General features: G+C 49.0%; 2 protein-coding genes across 2 annotated transcripts; both read left to right on the top strand.

Moving 5' to 3' along the window:
- The first annotated feature begins 359 nt into the window (after positions 1–359).
- On the top strand, positions 360–7828 carry LOC307087181 (ubiquitin-conjugating enzyme E2 D3-like). Its single transcript, XM_079752654.1, has 7 exons — positions 360–813; positions 2631–2694; positions 3352–3383; positions 3552–3629; positions 4185–4290; positions 4984–5077; positions 6588–7828. Exons 1-7 carry the CDS (start codon positions 790–792, stop codon positions 6631–6633), a joined length of 444 nt encoding a protein of 147 aa, XP_079608780.1. The 5' UTR covers positions 360–789; the 3' UTR covers positions 6634–7828.
- A 531-nt stretch (positions 7829–8359) lies between these two features.
- Positions 8360–22909, top strand: manba (mannosidase, beta A, lysosomal; the record flags this gene model as incomplete). Its single annotated transcript, XM_079752721.1, is given in 18 exon segments — positions 8360–8373; positions 8375–8642; positions 9478–9572; positions 9715–9820; positions 10455–10625; positions 10829–10952; positions 11331–11503; positions 11849–11959; positions 12770–12921; positions 14288–14405; positions 14689–14775; positions 15181–15348; positions 16017–16235; positions 17406–17570; positions 18591–18735; positions 18967–19109; positions 19549–19809; positions 22219–22909. Coding segments are annotated over 18 exon segments (2748 nt in total). The 3' UTR covers positions 22447–22909.
- Between the last annotated feature and the right edge of the window lie 118 nt (positions 22910–23027).

Genomic DNA, 23027 nt, shown 5'->3' with positions numbered 1-23027 from the left:
TGACGTATGAAAGATATAAATTCTGACGAATAAAGGGTATCAATTAGATTTCACAACATTCATTTCATCAACGTGGCTTTATTTATTGACCTGAAGACTTCTTAAAACAATTTGTCACATTATTTAACGTCTAAAAATATATAATAATTCAACCGAACAACCATTTAACATAACTTAAGCGTTACAGACCATCACTTTTTCCATCAGCTTTCCCATTTTTAGTGCAACCCACTTCCTCTTACGGGAATCCTCGTTGACAAAGTTAGGCAACGACACTTCGCTGCCCTGTCATCGTTAACGCGAACCAATCACCCTTCATCGCACCGTTTATCTCATGTCATTTTCAGTCAGTGCCACACGGTGGACCGCCTTCAAATACGTGTAGAGCGAAGCCACCAGCGGACAGTTTCGACACACACACTCACACACCGGGGCTTGAACGCGCTTCGATGTCTCCGTCCTCTCGCGCATCAAACCGTGTTTTTCCTTCCTGCGCGCGAACAACGCCAACCGTCTCACACACGAGAGCCAGCGCGTCGGATAACGTCCCGTCGGCGGCGAACCAAGAAGCGCACACCGCTGAGTTTTATGAATAACGGCAACTGTGTAGCGCACCTAGCTTAGCCGACTAGCCTGCTAGCGCCCCTTTATGCTAGCGCCAGCAGAAGAAAGGCCATCTGGGTTAGCCTGACGTCAAGTGTTTCAAAGGATAGCGCATCGTCGTGGCACATCGGGGTTCTCGTCACCTGGACCGAGAAGAGTTACAGAACAAGACAACATCGAGCTAGGATGGCATTGAAAAGGATCAACAAGGTGAGTTGTGTTAGCTGTAGCTAGCCTCCCATAGCCGCTCCACTACGCCGCGCTAGCTCACCATGCTAACATGTTAACTTATTGAAGTATGGAAGCTGAGAAAGGATCCAGATTTGTAGCGTTATGCCGGTCTGCTGCCATGGCATTTCCGGTCTCTTAACTCTCATGAGCTGTGTACGCCTGTTAACAGTAACTCGGAGCGAGAACAATCAGAACATGACATGAACAACGACGACCAGGAATAAATACGGAGTTTATTTTATATGTAATTTCAAAAAGCAATAACTTATAAACTGATGTAAAACTGATTATCCTCTGCCGGAAGTCCCCCCGGTGCCCCTCTCGACCCGATACCATGTAACTGAAAGTCCCGCCCTCTCTCTTGCTAAAAATCGCTCATTTGGAGCACCCCGTCCCAGGCGTTCCGTCGTGAGATGGGGACGCCTGTGAACGAGGCTATGAAGTATGTAAGCTCACAGGAATCATGACGAGTACCCAGCTTTGGTTTCTGTTTCGGATTAAGAAGGTTTCGAGGTGCGTCAGAGGGACTAATGCACAGACATGTCAACCAACATGTTATGTATTTGATCGCTGGTCATCGTCACTGTTAATGCCTTCTGTAATGTGCTAGTCTGGGAAAGGATTGGCGAGGCGACAAACACAGGCCACATAATACACCCAACATGTTGTAACGTACCCTCATTAAACCTTGTTCTGAAACGCCGATGTGCTTGGTTTCCCGGTGTTTATAGCGATTTTTTGGACGAAAAAACTGCCAGACTGATGTGGTAATATATACAAAACACAAGAAGCGTGTGTTTTAGGAATTTTCTAGTTGCTGATTGCTCAAACTTGTGAGTCACTTCATTTACGAAATCAAAGCTGTGCGTGTGTGTGTTTTATGTGACACACTTCCATTTCATCATGTAGGCACACTACCATGTCATCATTTGGTCTTTCTTGGGTTTTTTATCCATAAGATCTCCCCGTCTGAACTGCAAGATGAATAGTCGAACGAGACGCGAGCTTGCCTCGGCTTGCAGGGAGGGTTTCCCCTTGTGAAAAAACTCGTACCAGTTGGGTTGGAAATACATTGAATAAAGCTGCATTTTACACATTAAACTGGGGCCATGGCATGGGCGTTGTCTACACCTTTTGTAAAATAACTAGATCGCTCAAAATACGTGCCCCAACCCTATGGAGGACAGGTTCAGCCCCCATAACATGAAATTGTTCGCTATAAGGCTGTTGCAGGTGAATTCCTTATGATCACCCGTTGAAACAAGTTCTGGTACAACAGCATCCTGGCAAGAGCTACATGTATGGAAAACCATCCACAGTCTTGATATTTATTTCGGAAGTATCGCATCTTTCATGGTGTTGTAGGTTTCAAAACTCTGCTCCCTGTTGGATTGGTTATCTTTTGGATTGATGTTTAGAATAAAGAGCCAAACGACAAACACATTTTTGTCTTGACTAAGCTAACCATAAGCCAATGAATCAAAATGCGTGCATGACTATACAAGTCTGTTTTTGTTTTTATTCTATTCTTAACCTGTTGGACAGGCACAGCGTAAAGGTGTGCGGGAATTTAATAAATTACAAATTCCACCATGACCTTAATTTGAAGTCAAGATTCCACGTTCCTTAACCACTCCCTCATCAATTGTTGGTCCAGTAACATGTCCAGCAGGCTTCTGTGCACTGGACTGTATGTTCTGTTTTTTGAGAGAACGGAACAGCTCTAACGTGTTCTATATGTTCCGTCCTCAAGTGTGTGTGTGTGTGTGTGTGTGTGTGTGTGTTTTATTTTTCAGGAGCTCAGCGACCTGGGTCGTGACCCCCCAGCGCAGTGTTCAGCCGGCCCCGTGGGAGACGACAGTAGGTGTCTTCTTCTCCGCCTGAAAGACCCCCTCACAGTTCCAAATACAACCTGTACACATCGGCCCTTGATGTCGATACTGTGTGCTAGTGTAGATGAGATTTATCACGCGGGAGTACGTAATGGCCATAATTCTGCACTCAGTATGGATACTAGTATTTATTTTGGGTTTCATAATGTGCAAATACCTTTCATAATAAGCCAAGTGGATGTCGCTGCCGGTCAGGTTCATCATTTTGACCCCTTGCTGACCCCAACCCCACCATCTTCTCCTTTTTAAATTAGAGGATCCATCTAACGCAGGACAAGCGCTGAAGTAGATCAGATTTTATTTAGTACATTTTGTCCAGCCTCCTACATTAATAATGTTCCTGAACCTAAGACCTCGCTTCTGGAGGGAAGCATTCCAATATGTCATCAAAACGACAATATGAGGGCCGTAGAAAAGATTGGATTTGATCATTGAGGGTTGGAACACATCAGGGTGAGGGTTGGAACACATCAGGTTTCTTATTGGTTGAAAGGTTAGGCCCGCCCCCTCGGAATTGGTGACCCCAAAATGGAGCATTTTATTAATTGTGATGTAGAGCTGTTATCAAAGAAGTGAGGGTGAACTTCTCTTTTGTTGTCCTGAAGTCTTTCATTTTCCTTTTCAGTGTTCCACTGGCAAGCCACCATCATGGGACCGGTAAGACAATCAAACTGAAACATTTGTGCTTTTATTCTGCTTATCTAATTACAATGTTAGGGTTTTAAACGTGTGTCTAAGGTTGTGTAGATGACCCTCCTCTGCCTCCATTTTGTGGTGCCTCTTCATGTTCTTAACCATACTGTGTGTGCGTTTGTGTGTTCTCAGAATGACAGCCCATATCAGGGCGGTGTGTTCTTCCTCACCATCCACTTCCCCACAGACTACCCCTTCAAACCCCCCAAGGTGAGGACGCAGCCTAACCCTAACCCTGTGCTTCGTTAGCCATGCAGAGCAAATGATTTGCTTATGATGAGGAAATGAGAAATGGTTGCATTTAGTCCTCCCTGGTTCCTGTTCAGAAGCCAGGTAGCTGGTTTCACTTTTGCCTGGTTATTTTGAATCTTTCTTCCTCCTCCTCCTCCTCCCTCAATCATCATGATGATGGTTCCAATGTTCACTAGAGGTATTATTTATTGTTGTTGGTAGATGGGTTTTTTCCTGGTGGATCACAGCAGACCGCTCATGTGCAGTTCCTATGCATCTGTTTATATATATTTTTTTCTAACGCACACCCAAAGTTCTTGTGAATTTGTACTTCCTGTGTCATACGGCCACAGACTGGCTTCCCTTTTGATTCCTGTCATCTCTCCTCCCTTCCTGTTCCCTCCCCTTCCTTTTCTAACACACACCCAAAGTTACTGTGAATTTGTACTTGCTGTGTCATACGGCCACAGACTGGCTTCCCTTTGATTCCCGTCACACCTCCTCACTTCCTGTTCCCTCCCCTTCCTGTTTCAGGTTGCGTTCACAACGCGCATCTACCACCCGAACATCAACAGCAATGGCAGCATCTGCCTGGACATCCTGCGGTCGCAGTGGTCCCCCGCCCTCACCATCTCCAAAGGTGATAGACTTATTGACCTCTTACACAGACCTGTTAGACAGACCTGTTGGCCTGTTAGACAGACTGGCTGACCTGTAGGACTGACCTGCTGACCTGTAGGACTGACCTGCTGACCTGTAGGGCTGACCTGTAGGACTGACCTGTAGGACAGACCTGCTGACCTGTAGGACTGACCTGCTGGACTGTAGGACTGACCTGTAGGACTGACCTGTAGGACTGACCTGTAGGACTGACCTGTAGGACTGACCTGGTGGCCCGGGAGATAGAACGGGGGCTTCCCAGCCACCAGGCCTTCTGTGTAGGACAGGTTTCTCGAGTTCAGGACGCCCACCTGATTATTATCAAGGATGCAAATTTGCGCACGCTTGGTTATACTTCAGTTTTTCTTACTTTCCGTGTTGGCTTGGTCTTTGTTCGTAATGTGCAGTATAGGTCAGGGGCATGACTCAAAAAGGTCCGAAGAAGTAATCAATCATCATGCAATTCAAAAAAAACCATCATGGGACTTTTACAGCAAATAATTTCCAGGTTCAACAAATATCGGAAACCCCTGAATATCCCTGTTCCTTTTAATGTTTTGGGGAAATATCTGCTGCAGAAGTCCCATGCTGGGTGGTGTTAACGTTGTGGTGTCTCCTGAGCACTCATGGATGTGTGTGGATGGAAATGACCGACCCCCTGTTGTCTTTGCAGTGCTCCTCTCCATCTGCTCCCTGCTCTGTGACCCCAACCCAGACGACCCGCTGGTCCCAGAGATCGCCCGCATCTACAAAACAGACAGTCAGAAGTAGGTGGAGCACCCACTCACCCACCGCATTAAACACAGTCAGAAGGAGGTGGTGCACCCACACATCGACTGCATTAAACAGTCAGAAGGAGGTGGAGCACCCACACATCGACTGCATTAAACAGTCAGAAGGAGGTGGAGCACCCTCTCAGACATCCACCCTATAAAACAGACAGCACCCACACACATCCACCCTAGAAAACAGACAGCACCCACACACATCCACCCTAGAAAACAGACAGCACCCACACACATCCACCCTAGAAAACAGACGGCACCCACACACATCCACTCTATTAAACAGACAGCACCCACACACATCCACCCTAGAAAACAGACAGCACCCACACACACCTACCCTATAAACCAGTCAGAAGGAGGTGGAGCACCAACACATAGACCCACCCTATAAAACAGTCAGAAGGAGGTGCAGCACCCTATGAAACCAATGCAAAAGATCTTTCCAAAGGAAAGTAGCACCTGGGCCCCTGGTGTTCAGCACTGCTAAGACAGTCGTGTAGGTGGTTCTTGGTTCTAATCCGGTTGTGTTCCGTCAGGTATAACAAACTAGCTCGGGAGTGGACAGAGAAGTATGCCTTGCTCTAGGGTAAGGGCCAGTGCCTGCATCTTGTTTAGATCCTCGTTTGGTTTGTGTTGTTGCCGGTAGTTCACCACTAACCTCGCATCTCCTTCTAACTGGAACCCTCCGATAACCACCGTGGACCGCAGGGGATGGCCCACTGTAGCGTGTGGGTTCATTTCAGGACCACCTGCCGCCAGTTTCAGCCAATAGGCTGCGTTTTGTGTTGTGGGTTGTGTTGTGTCGTGTTGTAGGATGTGTTGCGGTGTGGAAATGGTTTGTGTCTGGGGGGACTGGGAGGACCCGACTATTGTCTAGAGGCTGACCACCTCATGTGAAGTGTTGCCAGATTGGGCGGGAATCTGGCCCAATCTGGCAACCCCGCTCGTTTTGTTTTTTGGGTGAATTAGGCTGGAGGCTAGACTGGGTTGGTAAGGATGATGTTTGAATATCGTCTTAACAATTGTCTGGCTGTTGTCGGTCATTAGTTTAGCTCCCTGAAGTAAATGAGTACTGTTGAACATGATCAAATCATAACCTTTTCATTGCGTAACCTATTCACAATATTCCCTTATTAACAACTCAACCAGTGTGTTGGCAAGTGGCACGCAGAACAAAGTTTTGCCAGTTTCGTCACCATGACGACAAGGAGGCTTGCCACGGGGCATCCAGGGGTCCCAAAATGGTGGCCACTTGAATGAGGTTGGGTGCCGAGGGCAACCGTTGCTATGGAGCGCAGTGATAGAATTTGTGGCTGTTTTTCACTGTCCTTTTGGTGTGTGTGTGTGTGTGTGTGTGTGTGTGTGTGTGTGTGTGTGTGTGTGTGTGTGTACACTAACCAGAGCTCATTCGGTCGCTGTGAGTGTGAGAGAGATATCTCTGCCAGCCATCAGGTCTAACGCCGTCTCCTCCCCCTCCGTCTCTCTCCAGATACAGCAGGATAGCTAAAGAATGGACACAGAAGTACGCCATGTGATGGGTGGCGAGGACCTGGCCCCCTCAGATCCAACCCTCCCATCTCCCCGCCCCCCCCCCCCCTTTCTTTTATCTTCTTTCCTTTTTGTTAATTACACCTCCCCCCCCCCCCCCCCCCCCCCCCCCCCCCCAGTGTTAGTAATGTCTCTGGTCCGCTCACAGCCCGGGAGTAGGATGCCACCGTTGGGGAACTCTTGGTTTTGAGCATGCACCAGCAAGAAGGGGCCTGGATCGCCCACGCTCACTCTCTCTCTCTCTCTCTCTGTCTCCCTCTCTCCCTCTCTCTCTGTCTCCCTCTCTCTCTGTCTCCCTCTCTCTCTCTCTCTGTCTCCCTCTCCCTCTCTCTCTGTCTCCCTCTCTCTTATACAACTCCAAAAAATGATGTCATTCGTTACTCTGAACACACTCATTGAAGACGCCAATACCAGAAACCTCCCCCCCCCCCCCCCCCCCCCCCCCCCCCCCCCCCGGAGGACCGCCTGGGGTCCCCATAAAGGCTTCACCACCGTTGGACCCGTCGCTCTCTCTCTCGCTCGCTCTCTCTCTCGCTCTAGCGCCCTATGCTGAAAAAAAGTGATTCCTTGTTCTTTTGCTGGCTTTTTCGTTATGGCTGTATTCCGCTAAAGGATCCCCCCCCCCCTTTGACACAATTTTAGAGTTCTCCTGTCGAATCAGGACGTCAAACGGCAGTTATTGTGTGAGGGGGCGGGAACGCCAGGCCCCCTGTCCAGTAAACTCTTAATTTGGCTGTAGTGCTGGACGACCCCGTAATCAACGGAAATTAAAGGTGAAGAAAGAGAAAGCACCCCAGGACAAAGGTTAAAACGTGTAAAAAGAATCTGAGCACTATGTATCAATGTTTAAAGGGTTTAAAAGAAACGTATAAAAGCATTTCAATGTTGTATCTTATGCATGTTAATAAAGGTAGGCTATATGACGGGAGGTGTGTTGGTCACGACGTGGGCTGTCCAGGCCAGGCGGTCGGGCGACGGGGACCGGAGGAGAGAAGGCCTGTTTTGGTTCCGTCATGTTTCAGAGCGGTTGCTGGAGAGCTCATAGTTTTATGCCTACTCAAACACTTGTTCTTCACGTAGCCTTGAAGTATTGGTGCGAGGCTAATGGTTGATAATCAACTCGTGGCTCTTCCTTTTTAAGTTCCCCCCCCTTCAATAAAGTTGCTTAAATCATATAATCCACCCGGTGTTTTGTGTCGTCTGGTTCCACTGCGTCATGTGTCGATGATATATGGGCCGAGGACATGTGCTGTGATCGATATGTTTCGATATTTTGTGTTTAATGGTTATGTTACTTGCAGACTACAAGGGCCTATATACAAATAAGTACAACTGTCTACAAAAAAAAATCAGGATCCTTAGTAAAGTCGGAGAGTTACGATGAATTCATGTAAAGTCGTTTTGTTGCTTATTAACTACAGTATTGAACATATGACCTGGTTGGACTTCCGTACCATCCAACTTGAAACTGTCAAAGTCACTACAACTGGATCAGTTGAACCCTATCCGTCCTCAGACCCATCATAATCCTGGAATGCGGATTACTCATCTCGTCACGGTCATGCCCGTCTCAAAAAGTGACTCACTCAGTTGTAGGCCTGGCCTGCCGTATTTAGGATGAGTGACACCATCGACATGCACCATAATGTCACCACACGGCATCTGTCGTCCCCGCCTCACCCCGAGCACAAGTGATCAGCTGACCGCGGTCACATGACACGGAAGAAAGTCGGAAGTACGCGTCAGAGAGGAAACTTCACGGCTACTCCGCGATGTAAACATGACCATGCCTCCGACGTGCAGCGGGCTCTTGTGTTTATCTCTGCTCCTGGGGACGAGCCTCCACGTTTCGTCCGTGCAAGTTGTTACCTCAGGTCAGCAGAACATCATTCTGAACGGTAAATGGACTCTGGAGAACTCCAACGGATCCCTGTCGTTGCCTGCAGAGGTCCCGGGCTGTGTGCACACGGCCCTGCTGAAGCAGGGGTACATACAGGTGGGAGAGCGTCCACGGCATGCTGTCACACATTGGGTTGCAAAACACATAACTGTCTGCAGTTATAAGGGATTGTAGACAGTTCTTCTTAGTGCGTAAGGGCTGTGCACTCGGTACTGCTGAAACCAGTTTGTTTGAGAACTTACTGCGAACTTATTTCAGCCAATAAGCTGCCAGATGAATCCTACCGATTGTTTTCCCCAAAGTAATTTCTCTAGCATTGTTTAAGTAAAGTCCTCCCTCTATACCTGTTTGTGGAAATTGAGAAACTGAGAAATGTACAGCGAAAGTCAGCGCAAAGAGGGTTGCTGCCCAGGTGCAACCTGGTTCTGGCCCCGGCCCTGCCACATTTCGTTTTATTTTACTGTACAGTTTTGGATAAAATTGAGGGGAAAGTCTGTTTTGTCTCAGCGTTGGGAGACCTAATGAAAAGCACTCTACAAGTCCGGTGTTCGGTTATTATTAACTTCCGCATTGTATGCTGTGCATGGGGAGTACATATAGGCCTACGTACGTATTCATTCATATGTATATTCAGGGGCGGGGTTAAACTAGGGGCTAGCAGGCCGGCCCTCATTGGGCCCCAGGTGCCGTCCTCTATTTTCATTGGCTCTGAGCAATATCAATGATGCTACAATTTTCTTTTTGCATTGATCCGGCCCTAACTATTGTGTTTGAGCAACTGAACTTTACAATCGTGTCACAAATCATCCTTTAGTCCTGCTGTCCTGTCCTCGGTCTCCCTCCCTCTTCCTCCCTATCGGAGTGGCGGCCTGCATCATCACCATGGTTACGGCCAACCCATGTAACCCTTCATGTGTCCCTTTTGACCCAGGAACCCTACTACCGGTTCAACGATGTGGCCTACGGCTGGATCGCGTTGGACAACTGGACGTACACGACCACGTTCACTGTGCCTTCCGACATGAGGTCAGAAACACTGCTCACCTTCTTTTTTGAAGTTATTGAAAATAATGAAAAAAATATATACGGTAGGCAGAATACGGTATTCTGCCTGCCTCTTTTTGTTGATGGCTGCCGTTATTATTATCGTTTCTTTAATGACGAACAGAGCCAAGCAGAGAGTGACGCTGGTCTTCGAGGGCATCGACACCATATCTACAGTCTCTCTAAACGGAGCCGCTGTCGGCCGGACAGACAACATGTTCCTGCAATACGTACGTTGGGTGATTTCACACGATCCACACGAAGCAGTTCAAGGTCAACACTACAGGCAGAGTAACATATCACAGGTTAATGTTGTGGCGGTTTCAGATGGCCAATCTTGACAGTCGCTCTGACCATCATCATTCGAGTGGGGGCTGTTTCTAAAGTTTAGTTTTTGGGGTTTAGCTACTATTTAAGTCATAAACACAACCAACATAGTCATTTTTTTTAGATTATCAACATATTCAACTAATTGTCATCACATTGTCCATTGCAACAGTTTGCCTCACATCTAACACATTATAGGTGTGTTTTGTTTGTTTGTGTTCTCCTGTTAGACCTTTAATAAATCAATATGTATAACCAGGATGACTCGGATGAACCAGGTGTATTTTCCGTCTTCCTTATCAGTCTTAAAGGCGTGGTGTGTACAATGTTGTGGCATTCTGCGAAACAGACTGGGCAGAGATAGAATAGAATATGGAAGTAATATCAATCAAAGTATGTTTTGATTAGTGTATATTCCCATGAAAATCCTTACAATTTACTGCAAACTCACCACTAGATGACGCTAAAGCTTACACACTGCACCTTTAAACAAGCAGATAACGGATGTTAAACTGAGACTCTGTTTCTGTTGCTCAGGACTTTAGTGTGGGGGCCCTGTTGACAGAGGGGGACAACGTGCTGGCGGTTAGCCTAGCATCGCCGGTGCGCTACGCCGCCCAGCGCAGCGAGGCCCACTCCTACAGGGTGCCTCCTGACTGCCCCCCGGAGGTCCAGCAGGGGCAGTGCCACGTCAACTACATCAGGAAGGTGGGCCGGAGGAGGAGGAGGATTCTATGGTCACCTTTGTGTTTGTGTGTGTTACCTGGGTCTTACCTGCAGGATGCTGAAGGAGTCAATCTGTACTCGCATAACCCATTTTAATGTTATTCATCTAATATCATTTAATCCACGCGAATGTGGTCCGATGAAATCGGATCTAATCCAATCAACACATGCTAATCTCGATCCAGGAGCAGAGCTCCTTCAGCTGGGACTGGGGCCCCTCCTTCCCCACCGCAGGGCTCTGGAAGGGGGTCCGCTTAGAGGCCTACGACGTCCTCCGTGTGGTCCACCTCGCCACCGTCCCCGTCTACAGTACGTAGCGTAATGTAGCATAGCGTTGCCCTCGACAGTTTGTAGCATAGCATTGTTCTCTACACGCATCGATATAGCGCTCAAAGCGCTTCACCACATTGCCTAACATTCACCCATTCATGCACACGTTCACACACCGATGGCGGAGTTAACCAGGAGAGGCGACAGCTGGTTCGCCAGAGCAGTTATGGTGAGGTGCCTTGCTCAGGGACACCTCGACAAACCAGGGGATCAAACCAGCAGCCTTTCCTGTTACCAACCAACCCGCTTTAGTAGTGCAAATTCTAAAGGAGATGTGCATCGTGTTCCCGACGTCAATTTTAATATCGATGATAATGTGTCTCCCCTATATCTACCCGTGCCCCTCCATGGGTCCAGACCAGACCCGCCCTGGGTGGAGCCTGCAGGTGGAGCTCCAGGTGGAGGTGGTGGCGGAGGAGACCCGCGGCCAGCTCACCCTCTCCCTCCCTGGGCTGGACACACGGCAGACCTTCCCTCTGCGGTTCCTCCCTGGCAGGACCAGGAACACATACACACTGCACGTAAACACGGTACGCCAGTCCGAGCACTGCGGAAACACACTGCACGTAGACACTGTTGTGTCGTGGGTCTGTTGTGTCGTGGGTCTGTTGTGTCGTGGGTCTGTTGTGTCGTGGGTCTGCTGTGTTGTGGGTCTGCTGTGTTGTGGGTATTTTGTGTTGTGGCTCTGTTGTGTTGTGTCTGTTTTGTTGTTGGCTCTTAACCAAAGGAATGTTCAGTCTCAGTCGGCCAGAGAGAAACACCCTTATTTTGAAGTTTGCCGCTCGCTTTAGGTTCAGCGACTGCATGTGACACTAACATTGAGTTCAAACCACCGAACCGGACCCCTGACTGGTGCTATACTGGTTGTTTTGCAGAGCGGACCGGTGGCTCTGTGGTGGCCCAGCGGCCACGGGGACCAGCCCTCCTACCTCTTCACCCTGCAGGGGTTCCTGGGGCCGGGGCTGACCTTCACCGCAGACACGAAGGTGCTCCGCCGTCTCGTCTGTGTTTACATGTTAAAGGTCCCATATTATACCGCCAGGTGTGAGTGTGATAAGCTGTTGTTACAAGCCGTTTTGAAAATGTGCAGCGTCTGACATCACGGGTGGGCGTGTCCGCCTAGATGTGTGACGGATTGCTTCAGTCCACCGGGTAGGCTGGTAGACTGATCTCTCCAGCACACATCTAGGTGGACACGTCCACCCGTGATGTCAGAAGCTGCACATTTCAAAATGGCTTATCACACTCACACCTGGTTATATAATATGTCGCCTTTAATGTCCATGGGAGGAACGTGACCCGCGCCAGCATAACGACTTCTATTTATGGTTCTTACTTCTACTTTCTATATCGGGCCCCACTTTCCCTCCGCCCTGGAGTTCCGTCGTATGTAGAATATACAGTGAAATGACTCGAGGCTCACTTGTTCAGAGTTCACCTAGACTCTGCATAGCCTCCCCCCTCTTACGCACTTATTGTATGTTGTACGTCCTGGCACTTAAAAACAGTACTTAGCATTGTGTAGCATCTTATCCTATCCTACCCATTCCCCTTCCTAGTGTAAGGGGAATGGGTTAACCTAACAATTGTTAGTGCTTGGTTCTATGAACATCCTAACTGTACCGACCGCGATATATTGTTTCTCTTTCTTCTGACAAATGTACTTATTGTAAGTCGCTTTGGATAAAAGCGTGTGCTAAATGCCCTAAATGTAAACGATTATGGTTTGCTATTTCATTGGGGTCGCAATAGAATAAAAAAAAAACTGAGCATTTCCTTTCTTTGTTTGTCTGCAGGTTTATTTCCGCACGGTGGAGCTCGTCCAGGAACCGGTCCCGGGTTCCCCCGGCCTCAGCTTCTACTTCCGGGTCAATGGGAAGCCGGTTTTCATGAAGGGGTCGAACTGGATCCCAACACATTCCTTCCAGGACCTGGTCTCTCCCGCTGGGTGAGAACAACCTGGAAGTCTAGACTTTGTTTTGGATGGGAGTGAGTTCTAGGTCTCCTGTTGGGTGGGAAAGGTTCTAGTCTTCTTATTGGGCGGGAGAGTTCTAGGTCTCTCATTGGGTGGGAAAGGTTCTAGTCTTCTTATTGAGCGGGAGAGTTCTAGGTCTCTCGTTGGGTGGGAAAGGTTCTAGTCTTCTTATTGGGCGAGAGAGTTCTAGGTCTCCTGTTGGGTGGGAAAGGTTCTAGTCTTCTTATTGGGCGGGAGAGTTCTAGGTCTCTCGTTGGGTGGGAAAGGTTCTAGTCTTCTTATTGGGCGAGAGAGTTCTAGGTCTCTCGTTGGGTGGGAAAGGTTCTAGTCTTCTTATTGGGCAAGAGAGTTCTAGGTCTCCTGTTGGGTGGGAAAGGTTCTAGTCTTCTTATTGGGCAAGAGAGTTCTAGGTCTCTCGTTGGGTGGGAAAGGTTCTAGTCTTCTTATTGGGCGGGAGAGTTCTAGGTCTCCTGTTGGGTGGGAAAGGTTCTAGTCTTCTTATTGGGCGGGAGAGTTCTAGGTCTCTCGTTGGGTGGGAAAGGTTCTAGTCTTCTTATTGGGCGAGAGAGTTCTAGGTCTCTCGTTGGGTGGGAAAGGTTCTAGTCTTCTTATTGGGCGAGAGAGTTCTATGTCTCCTGTTGGGTGGGAAAGGTTCTAGTCTTCTTATTGGGCAAGAGAGTTCTAGGTCTCTCGTTGGGTGGGAAAGGTTCTAGTCTTCTTATTGGGCGGGAGAGTTCTAGGTCTCCTGTTGGGTTCTAGTCTTCCAATTGGGCAAGAGAGTTCTAGAAGTGTAGGATTGGAAAAGGTTCTGGACTTCCTATTAGACGGGAGTTCTAGAACTGTCGGTTCTAGAATATATATTGGGTGAGAGCTCAACAGCTGCTGTGTGTTGAGAGAGAAAAAAAATATTCTCACGTCATCCAGTAATTGTTTCGATCTGTCCACACTTTAGCCACCATATTCAAGCACAAAATGTAAACAAGTTTACAGGAATGTTCACTAGTTTGCCCCCAGGGTAATTACTAGGGTTATCATAAAGAGAGACAAAAATCACAAAGGACATTCCTCAGGCAGGAATCACAAATGGCATTCCTCAGGCGGTCAAAAAACAGCCAAAATTTCCCAACAACTTCTGACTCATAAACTTTTACCGGGTTTGACGCAGGCTTCTTATGAGCGGCTCATCATTCAACGGCAGGAGCACGTATTCACGAGTGCTGTGGAAGTGTGTGTGTGTGTGTGTGTGTGTGTGTGTGTGTGTGTGTGTGTGTGTGTGTGTGTGTGTGTGTGTGTGTTAGAGCTGAGTCACGCTGACTCCATCCTTTTGTGTGTCCTGCAGCGTCCGGTCGCTGCTGGAGTCGGCGGTGGCGGCCAACATGAACGCTCTGAGGGTGTGGGGAGGGGGCGTGTACCAACAGGACCTGTTCTACAGTATCTGTGATGAGCTGGGCGTCATGGTAACCCGCCAGCTGTGAGCTGTCGCCACTACTGTCACATGGAGAGGTGTGCGTGTTCGTGTGTGTGTGTGTGTGTGTGTGTGTGTGTGTGTGTGTGTGTGTGTGTGTGTGAAACTCTCCCCTTAAGTGTACCTTAAACACAGGTTCCACCTATTAATATCTCCAGTGCTGGGCTGAGCCATGACGGTCTGATTCTTTATTGTATTGGTCCGGTACGTCTGTTCCCATGGTAACGTACTGTAACACAGTGGACCAGCAGGGAGCCTGACGCTGTTCTCCCTAGGTCTGGCAGGACTTCATGTTCGCCTGCGCCCTGTACCCCACGGAGGAGGACTTCATGGAAAGCGTCCGCGAGGAGGTCCGCCAACAGGTCACCAGCTGCTCCTTACCCTCAACTCGTTACCCTTATCTCATCATCTCATCTCTTTACACTTAACTCACCATCTCATGTCTCTACCCTTAACTCATCATCTCATCTCTTTACCCTTAACTCACCATCCCATGTCTCTACCCTTAACTCACCATCTCATCTCCTTAGCCTCAACTCACCATCTCATCTCTTTACCCTTAACCCACCATCTCATGTCTCTACCCTTAACTCACCATCTCATCTTCTTAGCCTTAACTCACCATCTCATCTCGTTACCCTTAACTCATATAATCTCATCTCTATCGTCATCTCTTTTCCCCTTAACTCCTCCTCCCAACCTCGTTACCCTTAACTCTTCATCTCATTGTGTGTGTGTGTGTTTGTGTGTGCGTGTGTCCTCCCCAGGTGAGGCGTCTGAAGTCCCACCCCTCAGTGGTGCTGTGGAGTGGGAACAACGAGAACGAGGTCGCCTTGGCAACCAACTGGTTCGGGATCCCGGAGCCCGAGAGGCCCCTGTACGTGAAGGACTACGTGAAGCTGTACGTGGACAACATCAGGGCCCTCGTCCTGGAGGTGAGGACACGCCCTCTGGCTTGGGGATAGCTGGGAGTTGTAGTTTGTGGACGGTTGGGGGTTTTAGTTTGTAGATAGCTAGGTGTTGTAGTTTGTGGACGAAATGGGAATTTGTAGTTTGTGGATGGTTGGGGGTTTGTAGTTTACAGATTGTTGGGGATGTTATAGTTTGTGGATGGTTAGGATTTGTAGTTTGTGGATGGTTGGGGTTTTGTAGTTTACAGATTGTTGGGGATGTTATAGTTTGTGGATGGTTAGGATTTGTAGTTTGTGGATGGTTGGGGTTTTGTAGTTTACAGATTGTTGGGGATGTTATAGTTTGTGGATGGTTAGGATTTATAGTTTGTGGATGGTTGGGTTTTGTAGTTTATGGATGGTTGGGGATTTGTAGTATGTGGATGGTTTGGGTTTTTATAGTTTACAGATGGGTGGGGATGTTATAGTTTGTGGATGGTTTAAATTTTTAGCTTGCGGATGGTTGGCAAATTAGTAGTTTCAAAAGTTTGCTGAAAAATTCAAAAACACATAATGAAATAAAGAATGTACTCCAGAGTCGCCTTAATACACCTCCCAAATATAAAGGGTTGATAAGCTAGCTTGGATGCCTCGAGGCTCCCGCGTGTCAGAGCCAAGATGGCGTCTCCATCCCCTCCCCCTTGGTGTGCTAGGAGGACCAGAGCCGGCCCTTCCTGGCGTCCAGCCCCACCAACGGGCTGGCCTCGGAGCGCCAGGGCTGGGTGGCCGACGACCCCTATGACCCCCACTACGGGGACACCCACTACTACAGCTACAGCCGGGACTGCTGGGACTGGGGCGCCTTCCCCCGCACACGCTTCGCCTCCGAGTACGGCTTCCAGTCCTGGCCCTCCTTCTCCACCCTGCAGAAGGTGAGGAGGCTAGGCGGCTAGGAGGCTAGGAGCTAGGAGGTGTACCATCTCCACCCTGCAGAAGGTGAGGAGGCTAGGCGGCTAGGCGGCTAGGAGCTAGGAGGTGTTCCTTCTGCACCCTGCAGAAGGTGAGGAGGCTAGGAGGCTAGGAGGCTAGGAGCTAGGAAGCTAGGAGCTAGGAGGTGTTCCTTCTCCACCCTGCAGAAGGTGGGGAGGGTAGGAGGCTAGGAGCTAGGAGGTGTTCCTTCTGCACCCTGCAGAAGGTGAGGAGGCTAGGCGGCTAGGAGCTAGGAGGTGTACCATCTCCACCCTGCAGAAGGTGAGGAGGCTAGGCGGCTAGGAGGCTAGGAGCTAGGAGGTGTTCCTTCTCCACCCTGCAGAAGGTGAGGAGGCTAGGCGGCTAGGAGCTAGGAGGTGTACCATCTCCACCCTGCAGAAGGTGAGGAGGCTAGGCGGCTAGGCGGCTAGGAGCTAGGAGGTGTTCCTTCTGCACCCTGCAGAAGGTGAGGAGGCTAGGAGGCTAGGAGGCTAGGAGCTAGGAAGCTAGGAGCTAGGAGGTGTTCCTTCTCCACCCTGCAGAAGGTGGGGAGGCTAGGAGGCTAGGAGCTAGGAGGTGTACCATCTCCACCCTGCAGAAGGTGAGGAGGCTAGGAGACTAGGTGGCTAGGAGCTGTATCTTCCCCACCCTGCAGAAGGTAAGGAGGCTAGGAGCTAGGAAGCTAGGAGCTAGGAGGTGTACCATCTCCACCCTGCAGAAGGTGTGGAGGCTAGGAGGCTAGGAGCTAGGAGGTGTACCTTCTTCAACCTGCCGAAGGTGAGGAGGCTAGGAGACTACACTTAGGAGATGTACCTTCTCCACCCTGCAGAAGGTTAGGAGACTAGGAGGGTAGGAGGCGTACCTTCTCCACCCTGCTGAAGGTAAGGAGACTAAACTAGGAGCTAGGACCTCTCCACCCTCTAGATGGACATAGGCTTTTCTTGTCCAATTTCTGTATTGTTGTTCCACTTTTAAAGCCCTTGTATTACTGTTTGGCACAAACACTGCCCTGTAAATATTGTGGGATTTGATTCAAGAAATGAAAGACCTTGATGGAGCAGTGCATGTTGACCAAACGGTCGGTCTCCTTTGTATTCCAACGTGTCCCGGTCCGGTTGGTGGTGCGGTCGCAGGTCTCGGTCCCAGAGGACTGGAGCTGGGACGGCCCGTTCTCCTCCCACCGCCAGCACCACGCCGAGGGGAACCGGCAGATGCTGGGGCAGGCGGGCCTCCACTACCACCTGCCCAACGCCACGGACCCCCTCAGGAGATACAAACACACGCTGTACATCACGCAGGTACACACACACAGGCAGGGCTTTGGTTCTGTTGTACTGGGTCACACACACACGCAGGCAGGCAGGCAGGCAGGCAGGCAGGCAGGCAGACAGACAGACCCACATACACAGGCGCACAGACAGACAGACAGACCCACATACACAGGCGCACAGACAGACAGACAGACAGACAGACCCACATACACAGGCGCACAGACAGACAGACAGACCCACATACACAGGCGCACAGACAGACAGACAGACCCAGATACACAGGCGCACAGACAGACAGACACACGAACACACCCACTCACCCACTTACACAAACGCACAGACAGACACACACACACAATTACACAACCGCACAGACAGACACACACACACACACACACATACACATACACATACACACTTACACAAGCATACAGCCAGACAGACAGACTGTTTTAAGAGTAGATGCCACTTATGTGTGATTTTGCGCCCCCCTGTGGGAGAATTTGTGCCTAGCGCTTACCTGAGCACCTTTTGTAATTGACACACCAGCGATTGTTGAGGGAGGTGTCCTCTACGTGCACGTCAACTTTCCAGTTCCTCACACCCTCGGAAGGAGACTTGGGATGATTGACATATTGTACCATAACGCGGCCATTTTCAATGCAGTCAGAAATCCATTTTGTCCAGCTTTCCATCAATCATTTGTATCCTATTTTTTCATATAATACAGCAAAAACACATTCTATATTATTAAAACCACCAAAATGAATTCCAAGTACGCCAAAGTTCATTGGGTCTCGAGTTCATTGGGTCACCTTTTTCATATATTTCTTTAAATATACCATTGCCATGGTAACGTGCGCCACATCGTTTAAACCGTTTGGTGGTGACACTGCTAGCTTACTAGCGCTAGACGTGGGTCGCTAGGCTAACATGGAGCCCTAGCTTGTGGTGGTGGTGGTGGTGGTGGTGGTGGTAGAGGGGGTGGTTCTGGTGCTGTTGGTGGTGTTGGTGGTAAGCTCACCAGTCTGAGAACCGCTGCTCCAGGTGATGCAGGCCCAGTGTGTCAAGGCCCAGACGGAGTTCTACAGGCGGAGTCGGAGCGAGGTCGTCGGGGGCAAAGGTCACACCATGGGCGCCCTCTACTGGCAGCTCAACGACATCTGGCAGGCCCCCTCTTGGTCCTCCATCGGTACGCCTCCCTCCCTTCCGGAATGATCTCCTCTCCGTCGGGTATAGAGATTCTCAAGTCCAATTTGAGTTGATAAAGCTTCACCACTGCGCATTGTGAAGCATTGGATCTAGCATCGGCTTAAGCATTGGATCTAGCATTGGATCTAGAATTGGATCTAGAATTGGATCTAGCATGGGATTTAGCATTGGCTTTAGCTAATGCTAAATCCAATGTTTGTTTCTCCCTCAGAGTTCGGGGGCAAGTGGAAGATGCTGCACTACTTTGCCCAGCGGTTCTTCGCTCCGGTTCTGCCTGTGGGGTTCGAGGACGGCGTTTCCATGGTGATGTACGCCGTGTCTGACCTGAGCGTCGACCTCAATCTCACAGCCCAGGTGTGGCCCGTTAATAACCGAACCACTGGTGGAGAGCTGTTGGTGGGGATCTCGTTTCCTGCAAGGACGAGTGTATAAACATGGAATAGTAGTAAGCACTAGTATGAATAGACAGTGAGAATGTCTACTGTTATCAAAGTGGGACAAAAAAAGAGATGTAATCTAAATTACGTTTGTGAGTGTTTGTATGCTGTATACCTAGAAAAACTGACAACTATAGTAATTTTAACTTTCTCTTCAATATATATTTTCCGTCCTCTGCTAAAGGTAAATCATGATTGAAAACAGAAGGCACTATTTGTATGATAATAGTCATATTATAAAAATATATATATATAAAAGTAGTAATATTAATCCTAACAGACCTAGTGTATCAGGGGGATTTGAACCCTCAACCCTAACATGTAGGGGTCTGGGGGTCCGGGGTCTTGGGGTCCAGGTCTCGGTGTTGTCCTGGTCCTGGCCGGACCCCGTGTGCACGCTGAGCTCGCCCGCGACCCTCGTACGCGGGAACAGTGCCACGCCCATCTTCCGGCAGCCCGTCGACGCCTTGCTCAAGGGCTGTGGAAACTGCACCCGCCGCTCTTGCTTGCTGGCCTTCCACCTGGAGGACCACCACGGGGCCCGTTGGGGCCCCGCAAACCACCACTTCCTCTGCTCGCCGCGAGATGCAGAGGGCATAGAGGCCCCCAACATCACTGTAAGATACTGGGTTTAAGGGCCCCTAACATCACTGTAAGATACTTGGTTTAAGGGCCCCTAACATCACTGTAAGATACTGGGTTTATAGGGCCCCTAACATCACTGTAAGATACTTGGTTTAAGGGCCCCCAACATCACTGTAAGATACTGGGTTTAAGGGCCCCTAACATCACTGTAAGATACTTGGTTTAAGGGCCCCTTACATCACTGTAAGATACTGGGTTTATAGGGCCCCTAACATCACTGTAAAATACTGGGTTTATAGGGCCCCTAACATCACCGTGAGATACTGGGTTTATAGGGCCCCTAACATCACTGTAAGATACTGGGTTCATAGGGCCCCTAACATCACTGTAAGATACTGGGTTCATAGGGCCCCTAACATCACTGTAAGATACTGGGTTTATAGGGCCCCTAACATCACTGTACGATACTGGGTTTATAGGGCCCCTAACATCACTGTAATATACTGGGTTTATAGGGCCCCCAACATCACTGTAAGATACTGGGTTTATAGGGCCCCTAACATCACTGTAAGATACTGGGTTTAAGGGCCTCCAACATCACTGTAAGATACTGGGTTTAAGAGCCCCTAACATCACTGTAAGATACTGGGTTTAAGGGCCCCCAACATCACTGTAAGATACTGGGTTCATAGGGCCCCTAACATCACTAAGATACTGGGTTTATTGGGCCCCTAATATTACAGTAAGATACTGGGTTTATTGGGCCCCTAACATCAGCGTAAGATACTGGGTTTATAGGGCCCCTAATATCACTGTAAGATACTGGGTTCATAGGGCCCCTAACATCACTAAGATACTGGGTTTATAGGGCCCCTAACATCACCGTAAGATACTGGTTTTATAGGGCCCCTAATATCACTGTAAGATACTGGGTTTAAGGGCCCCTAATATCACTGTAAGTTTCTGGGTTTAAGGGCCCCTAACATCACTGTAAGATACTGGGTTCATAGGGCCCCTAACATCACTGCAAGATACTGGGTTCATAGGGCCCCTAACATCACTGTAAGATACCAGAGTATATCGGGCTCCTAACATCACTGTTAGATAGAGACACAGAGGCCCCTGACCTAAAGATGGGTCACCCAGACACATTCTGCAATCAGGAGTATTGGTCTTGGTTAAGAATATTTAGGCGGTCTGTTTGAATACACAGGGCCTATGTTTTCATATGAAAGAAATTGCCCCAAATAATGATAACAGTATAAGTGATAAATATCAATGCAACCCCTAATGCATATTTATATTATATAAATTCAACAGATGGCCTCAGGAGGATTCATAAAGGTGGTAGATGAGATTAAGCAGTCACAGGTCACTAGATGCTGACGTAATTGTAAACTGTACTTCATAACAGCATGAACCCATTGCTCTCATATAGGTTTTAAAACTTCCGAAATGAAATGCAAAGGGCAACAATTTGAGGGTGATAAAGGGTGTGTTCCGGAAGGGGCCGTTGATAAATGAGGCGTCATAAACTCCAAGCTAGTCTGAGCTTTGAGCTATTTCAGCTAGTCTTGGTGTCTGTGCTTCATGTCACGCACACACTCCTCCCCCCCCAACACACACACACACACACACACACACACACACACACACACACACATACACACACACACACACACACACACACACACACACACACCCCCCAAACAGAACAACGCAGAACAAAATGGCTGCCTGCTAATCTGAAAGGATGTGTGGTTTAATAAAAGTGTTATAATGTAATTATGGAACTTTATAATCTGAACTACTCTGTGTTATAGGGGGGTCACCGAATTGTCGATGAAGGCTTGTCCTAGCTTCCTCTCTGAGATAAGATATGGTTTACAGTTTGTTGTTTCCCCGGTTGTTTGGTTTTTATCTGACAGTTTAGGTTGTTCTCGTTTATATTAAAAGTCTCGTTTTTTTACAACAGAATGTCTGATAATAAATGTCCGATAATGACCGATAAAAAATCTGTTACATTCTCATTGAGGGCATTTAAGAAATATATGATTATATCTCCGTCGCTACAGTAAGGATATTCAAAGAACCAAAGGCCCAATCACATGAATGAACCGTTCGAGAACGGAACCGAGGGCGGCACAGAACCGGGCAGCAGTGGCTCAGGAGGTAGAGCGGCTTGGCTGGTAACCGCAAGGTTGCTAGTTCGATCCCCGGCTCGTCCTAGCCGAGGTCCGAGGTGTCCCTGAGCAAGGCACCTCGCCCCGACTGCTCCCGACGAGCTGGCTGTCGGCCTGCGTGGCTGACTTTGCCGTCGGTGTGTGAACGTGTGAATGATTGGGTGAATGTTAGGCAATATTGTTAAGCGCGCCATATAAAGTCAGTCCATTAACGTTCACCAGAACCAAGGGCCCACGTTTCTGCTGTTTCCTCCCCAGGCGGATGTGCGTGGGGACGGGGAGCGAGGCTACACCGTCACCCTGCGCTCCACCTCCGTGGCCCCCTTCGTCTGGCTGGACGCGGGGGACGTCCCCGGGCGCTTCAGCTCCAACGGCTTCCTCATGGCCTCCAGGAGCCGGGAGGTGGGCTTCGTCCCCTGGGGCCCCACCAGCGCGGAGGAACTGGGCCGGGCCCTCACAGTTACCTCGCTGAGGGATGTCTACTGATGTCATTGGGGGGGGGGTGTCTCCAGGGAGGGAGGCTGGACCAAACCCAGCACACCCTTCAAGGGTGAATGAGGGCCGAGGCTCTGGGGCCTGATGGGGGGGCCCAGAAGACCTCCATGGGGGCTGAGAGTGTGTGGGGGGTATGTCATCTGGGGCCTCTTCATTCGCACCTGTCGTCCGGTTTTCTTTCCGACTTTGAGTGATTGATGGTGTAGAGCACTCCATGTTTCCGAACACAACAGCCAAAGATCCATGCACTGGATTCAGCCTGGACAAGATTTAGCAGATTTTATAATTATTATTCATCTGTTGGTTCAGCGGAGGAGAGGGCAGGCACAAACTTTGCTCTGGGTTATTTTCGATTTATTATATATTTTTTTAGTTTCAATTCACTTTTGTAATCTACTGATTTTATGTTTTTTTTAAATTTATTTTTATTGATGAATAAAAAGCAGGGATCATTAAAATACTTGCCGCTGTTTGTCCGACTGCATTATTCCTGTTCCACCGCACGGGGGCGCCAAACGCCCGGGATATACGCGAGGCTTTTTATCTCTACTTTCTATTTTTTTCTCATGTTC

The sequence above is a fragment of the Pollachius pollachius genome, assembly GCF_949987615.1.
Source record: "Pollachius pollachius genome assembly, chromosome: 15".
In the NCBI taxonomy this organism is placed as follows: domain Eukaryota; kingdom Metazoa; phylum Chordata; class Actinopteri; order Gadiformes; family Gadidae; genus Pollachius; species Pollachius pollachius.
This window is presented reverse-complemented; position numbering and strand designations above follow the sequence as displayed.

Bases quoted from the DNA above. Each gene is read 5' to 3' on its own strand.
- LOC307087181 (XM_079752654.1), top strand. From the start codon at position 790: ATGGCATTGAAAAGGATCAACAAG. The intron at 814-2,630 runs GTGAGTTGTGTT...TTTATTTTTCAG, and splicing joins CATTGAAAAGGATCAACAAG to GAGCTCAGCGACCTGGGTCG. The intron at 5,078-6,587 runs GTAGGTGGAGCA...GTCTCTCTCCAG, and splicing joins TACAAAACAGACAGTCAGAA to ATACAGCAGGATAGCTAAAG.